The 12,672-nt window shown below is 40.0% G+C and overlaps 1 protein-coding gene across 2 annotated transcripts in view; it reads right to left on the bottom strand.

Annotated features, from left to right (window-relative positions):
• Positions 1-10,636, bottom strand: part of LOC112249603 (tubby protein-like) — a 124,198-nt gene extending 113,562 nt beyond the window's left edge. The window contains exon 1 of one of the 2 annotated variants that reach the window (XM_042321155.1): positions 10,311-10,636. In XM_042321155.1, coding sequence (XP_042177089.1) covers positions 10,311-10,366 — 56 coding nt within the window. In that variant the 5' untranslated portion in view covers positions 10,367-10,636. The remainder of the gene's footprint in view (positions 1-10,310) is intronic. The other variant, XM_042321158.1, reaches the window with a different exon arrangement.
• Positions 10,637-12,672: the final 2,036 nt, after the last annotated feature.

The raw sequence follows: 12,672 nt of genomic DNA, 5'->3' as shown, positions 1-12,672 counted from the left end.
GACCTCAATCACACACAGACATACACAATACTCTGTCCGACTATTTTCTCTGTATACATCAATGATGTCGCTCTTGCTGCTGGTGATTCTCTGATCCACCTCTACGCAGACGACACCATTCTGTATACATCTGGCCCTTCTTTGGACACTGTGTTAACTCACCTCCAGACGAGCTTCAATGCCATACAACTCTCCTTCCGTGGCCTCCAACTGCTCTTAAAATGCAAGTAAAACAAAATGCATGCTCTTCAACCGATCGCTGCCCGTACCTGCCCGCCCGTCTAGCATTACTACTCTGGACGGTTCTGACTTAGAATATGTGGACAACTACAAATACCTAGGTCTCTGGTTAGACTGTAAACTCTCCTTCCAGGCCCACATTAAGCATCTACAATCCAAAATTAAATCTAGAATCAGATTCCTATTTCGCAACAAAGCATCCTTCACTCATGCTGCCAAACATAGTCTGTTTTACAAGGGTATCTTACCGATCCTTGACTTCAGCGATGTCATTTACAAAATAGCCTCCAACACTCTACTCAGCTAATTGGATTCAGTCTATCACAGTGTCATCCATTTTGTCAACAATGCCCCATATACTACCCACCACTGCAACCTGTATGCTCTCGTTGGCTGGCCCTCGCTTCATATTCGTCGCCAAACCCACTGGCTCCAGATCATCTATAAGTCTTTGCTAGGTAAAGCCCAGCCTTATCTCAGCTCACTGGTCACCATGGCAGCACCCACCCGTAGCACACACTCCAGCAGGTATATTTCACTGGTCACCCCGAAAACCAACTCCTTTGGCTGCCTTTCCTTCCAGTTCTCTGCTGCCAATGACTGGAACAAATTGCAAAAAACACTGAAGCTGGAGACTAATATCGCACTCACTAACTTTAAGCATCAGCTGTCAGAGAAGCTTACAGATCATTGCACCTGTACATAGCCCATCTGTAAATAGTCCACCCAACTACCTCATCCCCATATTGTTATTTTTTTCTCCTTTGCACCCAAGTATCTCTACTTGCACATTCATCTTCTGCACATCTATCACTCTAGTGTTTAATTGCTAAATTGTAATTACTTCGCCACCATGGCCAATTTATTGCCTTTACCTACCTAATCTTACTTCATTTGCACACACTGTATATAAACTTTTCTAATGTGTTATTGACTGTATGTTTGTTTATTCCATATGTAACTGTGTTGTTTGTGTCGCAATGCTTTGCTTTATCTTGGCCAGGTCGCAGTTGTAAATGAGAACTTGTTCTCAAATGGCCTACCTGGTTAAATAAAGGTGAAATAAGAAAATACAATAACACACACCAACCTGTGTATGGCACTGACAGAGCAGAATTCAGTCTGGGCCTTGCAGCAGCAGCAGAGGGAGTATTTTGAAAACAGTCTCTAATATGTAACCCCTATAAATCTGCCCTAGGCCTCCTGCTCTCCAACCTAGGCCACCCCTCTCCAACCTAGGCCACCCCTCTCCAACCTAGGCCACCCCTCTCCAACCTAGGCCACCCCTCTCCAACCTAGGCCACCCCTCTCCAACCTAGGCCACCCCTCTCCAACCTAGGCCACCCCTCCCCAACCTAGGCCACCCCTCCCCAACCTAGGCCACCCCTCCCCAACCTAGGCCACCTCTCCCCAACCTAGGCCACCCCTCCCCAACCTAGGCCACCTCTCCCCAACCTAGGCCACCTCTCCCCAACCTAGGCCACCCTCTCCCCAACCTAGGCCACCTCTCTCCCTAACCCAGGCCCCCTCTCTCCCTAACCCAGGCCCCCTCTCTCCCTAACCCAGGCCCCCTCAAAAGGGGCTTTATTGGCATGGGAAACATATGTTAACATTTCCAAAGCAAGTGAAGTAGAAAATATACAGAAGTGAAATAAACAGAAAAAGAGCAGTAAACATTATACTCAGAAGTTCCAAAAGAATGAAAGACATTACAAATGTCATATTATGCATATATACACACAGTGTTGTAACGATGTACAAATGGTTAAAGTACAAAAGGGAAAATAAATAAGCATAAATATTTTTACAATTATATTTTTACATTGATGTTTGTTCTTCACTGGTTGACCTTATCTTATGGCAACACATCTTGCTGCTGTGATGGCACACTGTGGTATTTCACCCAATAGATATGGGACTTTATCAAAATTGAGAGAAATATGTGTCTCCAATGTGGTCATACATTGGGCATGAGGCTTGGAAGTGCAGCTCAGTTTAAACCTCATTTTGTGGGCAGTGTGCACATAGCCTGTCTTCTCTTGAGAGCCAGGTCTGCCTACGACGGCCTTTCTCAATAGCAAGGCTATGCTCACTGAGTCTGTACAAGGTCAAAGTGTTCATTAAGTTTTGGTCAGTCACAGTGGTCAGCTATTCTGCCACTGTGTACTCTATGTTTATGGCCAAAAAGCATTCTAGTTTGCTGTTTTTTTGTTAATTCTTTCCAATGTGTCAAGTAATTATCTTTTTGTTTTCTCATTATTTGGTTGAGTCTAATTGTGTTGCTGTCCTGGGGCTCGTTTGTGAACAGAGCCCCAGGACCAGCTTGCTTAGGGGACTCTTCTCCAGGTTCATCTCCCTGTAGGTGATGGCTTTATGGAAGGTTTAGGAATCGCTTCCTTTTAGATGGATGTAGAATTTAATGGCGCTATTCTAGATTTTGATCATTAGCGGGAATCAGCCTAATTCTGCTCTATATGCATTATTTGATGTTCTACATTGTACACAGAGGATATTTTTGCAGAATTCTGCATGCAGAGTCTCAATTTGGGGTTTGTCCCATTTTGTGAATTCTTGGTTGGTGAGCAGACCCCAGACCTCACAACCATAAAGGGCAATGGGTTCTATAACTGATTCAAGTATTTTTAGCCAGATCCTAATTGGTATGTCGAATTTTATGTTCCTTTTGATGGCATAGAATGCCCTTCTTGCCTCGTCTCTCAGATCGTTCACAGCTTTGTGTATTTCTGCATTGTTTTAGTGATTCACCATAGGCCCCCTCTCTCCTCAACTCAGGCCCCCTCTCTCCCCAAACCAGGCCCCCTCTCCCCAATCAGGCCCCCTCTCTCCCCCTCTGCCTCTTACCAACTCAGAGTGGAACAGACAGACACTTATCTACTTAGACGCATATAAATTCAGCGATAGGGAGGAGAACGTGGAAGATAAACTGTCGACCTTCGCAGGCGATCCATACTGTCAAAACTCACATCTGAAACAACAGAGGCCTCAAATTACTTGTGGGCAATTCCACTGTAACTACATTTTTCATTTAAAATGTATGCCAAAACAAACCATTGATTTAAAAGTTTAAACCATACACCTCTATGCACAATGACTACTTTGACCAATTTACACTGAACATTTTACAAAAACTAATTTAGTGGAAGAACTGTGCAGATACAAAGTTTCAGTAAATTCTCTAAAAGTTTGTCAACGTTAGTTAAATATCGGCTCCAAATAATTCAACATGTCTGCAGATAGAATGGTGTCAGCTGTGACATCACACATTGACTTCAAAAAAATCTATTTTGGTTATTGAACTACAGTAAGTGAAGTGGATTTACATCTGGTATTGGAATTGCAGTAACAGAATTTCATCATTGGTCCCTGATCTGTACGACACAGAAATGCATAATTATGGATATGAATGTTATTCTCTTCATGGTGATCTATCCTAAATAGGTTCACAAAATGTATAAATATACAATATTCACCTTTGCATATTTGAGTATTATTCTACACACTGGCTATTATTTTAATGAGCTCTGCCCCCAAACAAGACCAAATTTGGTTGGTCCGGACCAAATCTGAGCCAATCCTAGATATCTATGTTTCACATGTTTGGACATCAAGTACATCACAGTAGAACTCAGAAGAGTACAGTACAGCAGAGTAGAGTTCAGTACAGTATAATAGTGTACTGAAATCTAGTTAATCTACTGTGTACTGTACTAAACTCTACAGTACTGTACTTTTATTTTCAGTACTGTCCAAACTAGAGGTCGACCGATTATGATTTTTCAAAGCCGATACCGACCAACAAAAGCTGATACCGATTAAATCGGACGATTTTTATATTTGTAATAAATGACAATTACAATAATACCGAATTAACAATGAACACTTATTTTAACTTAATATAATACATAAATAAAAACATGTTCAATTTGGTTTAAATAATGCAACAACACAGTGTTGGAGAAGAAAGTAAAAGTGCAATATGTGCCATGTAAAAAAGCTAACGTTTAAGTTCCTTGCTCAGAACACGAGAACATATGAAAGCTGGTGGTTCCTTTCATTAACATGAGTCTTCAATATTCCCAGCTAAGAAGTTTTAGGTTGTAGTTATTATAGGACTATTTCTCTCTATACCATTTGTATTTCATATACGTTTGACTATTGGATGTTCTTAAAAGCACTTTAGTATTGCCAGCCTAATCTTGGGAGTTGATAGGCTTGAAGTCATAAACAGAGCTGTGCATCCCAGCATTGCTAAGAGCTGCTGTTTGAATGAATGCTTATGAGCCTGCTGCTGCCTACAACCACTCAGTCAGACTGCTCGATCAAATCATATCCTTAATTATAATAAACACACAGAAATACGAGCCTTTGGTCATTAATATGGTCAAATCCGTAAACTGAAGTTTTGAAAACAAATTTTTTATTCTTTCAGTGAAATACGGAACCGTTACGTATTTTATCAAACGGATGGCAATCCTAAGTCTAAATATTACATTGCACAACCTTCAATGTTATGTCATAATTATGTAAAATTCTGGCAAATTAATTATGGTCTTTGTTAGGAATAAATGGCCTTTCAACAGTTTGCAATGAGCCAGGTGGCCCAAACTTCTGCATATACCCCGACTCAGCTTGCACTGAACGCAAGAGAAGTGACACAATATCCCTAGTTAATACTGCCTGCTTACATGAATTTATTTGAACTAAATATGCATGTTTAAAAAAATATACTTGTGTATTGATTTTAAGACAGGCATTGATGTTTATGGTTGGGTACATTATTGCAACGATTGTGCTTTATTTCGTGAATAATTGTTATGAAAAGTTGAAATCGGCCATCGGTCGACCTCTAGTCCAAACTGGTGACCCCAACTGTGGCTTATGGCCACTATGATTTCCCATTGAATTGACTACAATCTGATTTGGTAACGAAATTGAGTTTTAATCACTTAATAATTCAGAAACAAAATTGATATCAGTAAAAACACTATCTAATTGATAGGTCTACCTTTACTTGTTACTTCTGTGAACTTTCATTATCATCCCTCCTCATGATGGAGAGAAATTAAAAAATATCTTACAGATACCAAAAACCCACATGCTGTAACAGAATTTCAAGCCACAAGGTTTCTTAAACTTACAGAAGGCAGAATAATGTATCCAAAATTAAATATGTGTTGATATTAGTTGGTAAGGTTCTTTGATATATTTGGTAAAACCTTTAAGGACTTTTTATGGTAGATGTAGTCTTAGAATACTTATCCATCTGTTTGACCAGAAATCAAAGCCTTTGCTTATTCCAAATTTTAAGGATGGAAAAAGGGTTGATTAATGTATATGCCTTAATAAAAAAAATGGACTTTTAGCTTTCATTTGATATGCTCCTATGAGCATATGTTGTCCTGTGTTACTGAGACAGAACACTTAATAACAGTACGACAGACAATTTAGGATGTGGGAATCATTTAATCTTTCTACTCTATTTAGTCGTAATATTCAAGTAAATGGTGCTTCCTGTCTTTAGATCAGTCTCTACATAGCATATAACTCGTACCAAAGTTTATATGTTAGTACGCACAGTAATATGTATGTGCATGTGTGTGTATATTTAATGTACTATGCACAGTATGTCATTATTGACGTTACATAATATAACTTATTATGGCCGTTAATATTGTATGTCTACCTAGCCTAGTGCCTACAGTGTCTCACTGTGTGTGTGTGTGTGTGTGTGTGTGTGTGTGTGTGTGTGTGTGTGTGTGTGTGTGTGAATCATTCCCCTCCACTACACAGCTTATGGATGTGAGATCTTCACACATTGGTACCCTGTGTCATCACCCATTCATCTGTGACGCAGAAGCAGGTGTGCAGCGTGGACCATCCATACTCCAACAGTGCATTAACCCCCAGAGATGTTCTCAGAAATACAATGGCAGCACACACAGAAAATGGCTCACTCTCACCAACACTACTCACTAACCCCAAAAACATCAAATGATTGCTTAAAAAGTTTGCCCCTGCAGTAATGCACTTTATTGTAGTCCTGGCTTCATTATTGCATTAAATAATTGATATGTAATAGGTTCCTTCTGTAAAGAAGGAATTGTTAGAGGTCCATAAATAAGCGCTGTAAAACTGCAATGTACCATGTGAGGCGATACCAAATCAGAGACTAATGAGATCTCCTGGCATTTATGTAGATTATTTCAACAGACACACAATAATTATTAAAAGAAGATCTGTGAGAATGTGATCACCTCCTCTCATTGAATAGTATCTCCCCTCACCACCTTGGCTCTCCATCGCTCTGTGGTTGCTGTGTTTACACAGGCCTGTTGAACTAACACATTGTGAGTGCACTGCTCCTACCTTCGCAGGCACAGCCATGAATTACGATTAAAGGTCGACCGATTAATCGGAATGGCCGAGTAATTAGGGCCGATTTCAAGTTTTCATAACAATCGGAAATCTGTATTTTTGGGCGCCGATTTTCCGTTATATTATTTTTTTTAAATTTTTTTACACCTTTATTTAACTAGGCAAGTCAGTTAAGAACACACTCTTATTTTCAAGCCTAGGAACGGTGGGTTAACTGCCTCATTCAGGGGCAGAAAGACAGATTTTCACCTTGTCAGCTCGGGGGATCAATCTTGCAACCTTACAGTTAACTAGTCCAACGCAATAACGACCTGCCTCTCTTTCCTTGCACTCCACAAGGAGACTTGCCTGTTACGCAAATGCAGTAAGCCAAGGTAAGTTGCTAGCTAGCATTAAACTTATTTTATAAAAAAACAATAAATCATAATCACTAGTTAACTACACATGGTTGATGATATTACTAGATATTATCTAGCGTGTCCTGTGTTGCATATAATCTGAGCATACAAGCATACAAGTATCTAAGTATCTGACTGAGCGGTAGTAGGCAGAAGCAGGCGCGTAAACATTCATTCAAACAGCACTTTCGTGTGTTTTGCCAGCAGCTCTTCATTGTGCGTCAAGCATTGCGCTGTTTATGACTTCAAACCTATAAACTCCTGAGATGAGGCTGGTGTGACCGAAGTGAAATGGCTGGCTAGTTAGCTCGCGCTAATAGTGTTTCAAACTTCACTCGCTCTGAGCCTTGGGGTGGTTGTTTCCCTTGCTCTGCATGGGTAACGCTGCTTTGATGTGGTGGCTATTGTCGTTGTGTTGCTGGTTCGAGCCCAGGGAGGAGCGAGGAGAGGGACGGAAGCTATACTGTTACACTGGCAATACCAAAGTGCCTATAAGAACATCCAATAGTCAAAGGTTAATGAAATACAAATGGTATAGAGGGAAATAGTCCTATAATAACTACAACCTAAAACTTCTTACCTGGGAATATTGAAGACTCATGTTAAAAGGAACCACCAGCTTTCATATGTTCTCATGTTCTGAGCAAGGAACTGAAACGTTAGCACATATTGCACTTTTACGTTCTTCTCCAACACTTTGTTTTTGCATTATTTAAACCAAATTGAACATGTTTCATTATCTACTTGAGGCTAAATTGATTTTATTGATGTATTATTTTAATTTAAAATAAGTGTTAATTCAGTATTGTTGTAATTGTCATTATTACAAATACAAAAATATATATATATTAAAAAAAATATTGGAAAAAAAAAAAAATCAGATCGGCTTTTTTGGTCCTCCAATAAATTGGTATCGGTGTGACCTCTAATTACGATGCCTGAACAAACACACACCTGGTCCATGAGCAGAGCATATTCAAACCATAGCAGCACCGTCGAGTCTACATGCAGCCCAGAAACATTTTCTAATGAACCTGAGGCCAGCCGGAGGGAACTCATAAATTGGAATTAAAAATGTAAGCATTTTAAAATCGGGACCAAATTCTCCCCTAACAGTGAGAGATGAACTGCATAGAAGCTGGAGCAATCGTTACTTACATATAACATACCATACCCATAGTATCGTAGCCAGAATAAATTCACATTCAATCTACTGTACATACAAGAGCAGCTGTTAACTTTGTAAGTGGGTTATTAACTGTGGATGTTGATGTTGATGTTTGTTGTTTGTGTCAGCTACCTTTTTATGACGGTATTGCAAGTGTCAAACCTGTGTGACACGTGTCTGATGGAGTGCCATTTCATGTGTACTGCATACAGACATCACTAGTGTATCAAACATGGATCAAGCACCACAGTAATGAATGGCTTCTGGCATCTCTCCACACAACAAACCATTACATCTCTCTGTCACATTTTGTACTATTTTCTACATTGTAGAATAATAGTGAAGACATCAAAACTATGAAATAACACATATGGAATCATGTAACCAAAAAAGGATAAAACAAATCAAAATATATTTTAGATTCTTAGCCACCCTTTGTAGCCACCCTTTGCAAACTCTTGGCATTCTCTCAACCAGCTTCACCTGGAACACTTTTCCAACAGCCTTGAAGGAGTTCCCACATATGCTGAGCACTTGTTGGCTGCTTTTCCTTCACTCTGCAGTCCAACTCATCCCAAACCATCTCAATTGGGTTGAGGTCGGGTGATTGTGGAGGCCAGAGGGAACTCTGGGTCTTCCTTTCCTGTGGCCTCATGAGAGCCAGTTTCATCATCGCGCTTGATGGTTTCTGCGACTGCACTTGAAGAAACTTTAAAAGTTCTTGACATTTTCCACATTGACTGACCTTCATGTCTTAAAGTATCTCTTAAGGATCTGCCCCTGTTTTTCAATTTTCGCCTAAAATGAAATACCCAAATCTAACTGCCTTTAGCTCAGGTCATGAAGCAAGGATATGCATTTTATTGGTTCCATTTGAAAGGAAATACTTTGAAGTTTGTGGAAATGTTCAAGGAATGTAGGAGAATAAACACATTAGATCTGGTAAAAGATAATACAAAGAAAAAACTTTTTTTGTACCAGTCTTTGAAATGCAAGAAAAAGGCCATAATGTATTATTCCAGCCCAGGCACAATTTAGACTTTGACACTAGATGGCAGCAGTGTATGTGCAAAGTCACAACTCCAGGCTATGTAAGTGCTATTTGACCAAGGAGAGTAATTGGAGTGCTGCATCAGATGACCTGGCCTCCACAATCACCCGACCTCAACCCAATTGAGATGGTTTGGGATGAGTTGGACTGCAGAGTGAAGGAAAAACAGCCACACCTGTTAATTGAAATGCATTCCAGGTGACTACCTCATGAAGCTGGTTGAGAGAATGCCAAGAGTGTGCAAAGCTGTCATCATGGAAAAGGGTAGCTACTTTGAAGAATCTCAAATATAAAATATAATTTTGATTTGGTTAACACTTTTTGGGTTACCACATGATTCCATGTGTGATTTCATAGTTTTTTTTCTTCACTATTATTCTACAATGTAGAAAATAGTACAAATAAAGAAAATTAAAAAACCTGGAATGAGTAGGTGTGTCCAAACTTTTGACTGGTACTGTATATCATGAACACAAAAACATTAAACATCAAGAATGTGTTACTGCCTAGGAGATGTGCTGAGAGGCTTCAGCTTAATCTCCCCCCAGCACATCGCTGAGAGAAATTTTATGAAGATGTACGAGACCCAGAAGCTCTCGCTGCAATCTCAGCACAGTTACGGTGTCTAGAATACAAATCACACTGTAAGAGCTTATGAGAACCTGTGCACAGATGTCAATTCAACATCTATTCCATGTTGGTTGAACATCATTTCATTGAAGGCAAATCACTGCTTCGACTCACACACACACACACACACACACACACACACACACACACACACACCTTATTGATTTGTCATGCCACAGTCTGATACTATTCTATCAATATCAGGATTGCACCCAATTACAGCGCATGTCAATTTATTTATACATATGTCTAGACTAGGCTACTGTATTTAATTGGTTTTATAGGTTGGTTAATCAATCACAACCAACTTCTGATTAGATATGACAATAGTAGCCTACTAAACAAAGGCAAAGGAGAGGTTCTGCTGGCAAGTTGGTGATATCAGCTCGCATAACAAGGTAAATGTTGACAAATGATAAGCGCTTACCTGTCATAACTCCATCGACTGTATGACATGTTCCTGTTGCTGCTGACTCCTTCCATGACTTCTATGGGGTGTTGCTAAATAGGGTTCAACGTGACACGAAAATAAAACCTGGGTTTAGATGCCACGCCGATATTTCCCACCAGTTCTAGCATTTACTCCTCGAACGAATGAGAGTTGAGATGTGGTGCACATCGATTCAGGCACTCACTTTCTATAGGCTATACCATTTGGAATGAGAAGGGAAAAATCAGTGCGCGCAAATTGACAAGCTTGTCAATAATTTGACGAATGCATGGGTTGCTCCATTGGTTGCGCGCGCGCAGCCATGTCGCCATGTATTTCGATTAAATACCTCATCGCGTAATATTCACATCACAACGAGCAAAAAATATGTAATATCTCCATCCTCTGTAACAGCGTCCCCCAGATTGTAACGCCCGTTAGTCTCATCTGGTGATGATGTTGGAAAGGTGTAGCATTGTAATTTGAATTATTAAATCAATTTGTTGGCCTGCCATTTATACCATCATTATTTAATTATTAATGGACAGTATTGAACTCTATCTCCTTGGGCATGATTGATAGCCTACACATGCTTACATATTCATGTTTTTTTTCTGGTTGCACTGTGAATGAAATATCATTTTCAGGCATATACAAGTGGTCAGAGCTATCTGTTGGTATTTCATGGCCTTGTACACCTATGTATTCTGGGGAGACATACCTTCTGTAAAACTGTCTTTGCTTCAGAAAATCAACATTGACCAAAAGCAAGGCCTTAATAATAAAGAGAAATCACTGCTTCTGTATGTACGTGCGCGCACACACACACACACACACACACACACACACACTGTTCTAGCAAAATCAAATATATTTATTAACACTGATTGACAACATAAGCCAGTTACAGAAAGCATGGGTTTAATCTTTTGTGTTGCGTCTGGAGGTGTTTGGCACATAGGCTTATTATTGCCTTGAATACAACCTGTTGACCCTGAATCCCTTAAACTCTCCTTGACAGCTCAGAGGGGGAGAGAGAGAGAGATGTGATGAATACCTGACAGCCAATGTCCCTTAGGATTGGCCTTGAAGGTCGCTAAGCAAAGGCATTGAAAAAGCAGATTGACAGTTGAGAATTCGTAGCAGTCATATAGTTCAAACTAGAACATAATTATACTGAACAAAAATATAAATGCAACATGCAACAATTTCAAAGATTTTACTGAGTTACAGTTCATATAAGGAAATCATTCAATTGAAATAAATTCATTAGGCCTTAATCTATGTATTTCACATAACTGGGCAGCCAATCAGAATTAGTAGTTCCCCACAAAAGGGCTTTATTACAGGCAGAAATTCTCCTCAACATTTCTAACAGCACAACAGGATTGAAAGAGAGTGTGCGGATGAATAAAGGGGTCCCTCATTATGAGGTACATTGAAAAATCACACAAAAATCTGTGTCAGTGACAAGAATGAGGTAAACACATATAATGGTCATCAGATTTTCTAAAGCAGCTGGTTTGGATGCCTGCCTTCCGGACTGTGACTTTGAGCCAAATGCAAAGCGAGCTCTTTCATTGGGACATTGAGAGGGATTCGCCTAGGAAGTGTGGATGAGTGGGCACCCTCCCTTCCTTTCTCCTGCCAAACCCCAGCGTCAATGGAGAGACGCTATGAGGGGGTGGCGGTGGACCTTGGCAGTCTCAATAGGGGTCCCTCAGAGGCATGGTGAATCCGACCCAAGCTCAATAGACAAAGGGGTTGACTCCCTGACAACTGGGACAGGCAGCTCAGATAAACCGTGAGAGTTTGGGGATGTGCAGTAGCCCACTGAGTCATGACTTTAAAAAACACGAGCCAGCTGGGAAATTGTGTCCCAGTGAGCAGTTGAGATTATACAATGCCATGCAACGATTATACAATGTCTTGTAACCTTTCCAAAGAAATCTCCCACTCCCTCCAGAGAAACTCAGCATGACTGCTGATTGATGATGGTGCTGGCGAACGAGAAACAGAATTCCCTTTGATTTAATTAGGTGATTTGCAGTAATAAAGGGTGCCATTGAAATCCTTGTCCTTATTAGTGCCCACATTTTAGGCTTTTGAATACAGTAGAGTGAGTCAGCAAAACACAGGTGGAGGATATGAAACCAAGTGGTAACCAAGGGGATGCAGAAATCCATTAAGAGAGTCACTCAAACATAAAATACCTACAACAACATGATATTTGTGTATTTTGTTGCCAGTTGATGTGTGGGCATTCATTACTATTCAATTCTGAGTTTTCCAGTTTGAACCATGTTAAAAGACAAGGAATATCATCCACCATCATCATTGATACATACAATTGACAGTT

The sequence above is a fragment of the Oncorhynchus tshawytscha genome, linkage group LG04 (assembly GCF_018296145.1).
Source record: "Oncorhynchus tshawytscha isolate Ot180627B linkage group LG04, Otsh_v2.0, whole genome shotgun sequence".
NCBI classification, from domain to species: domain Eukaryota; kingdom Metazoa; phylum Chordata; class Actinopteri; order Salmoniformes; family Salmonidae; genus Oncorhynchus; species Oncorhynchus tshawytscha.
The sequence above is the reverse complement of the archived record's forward strand: the minus strand, read 5'-3'. Positions and strand labels throughout refer to the sequence as shown.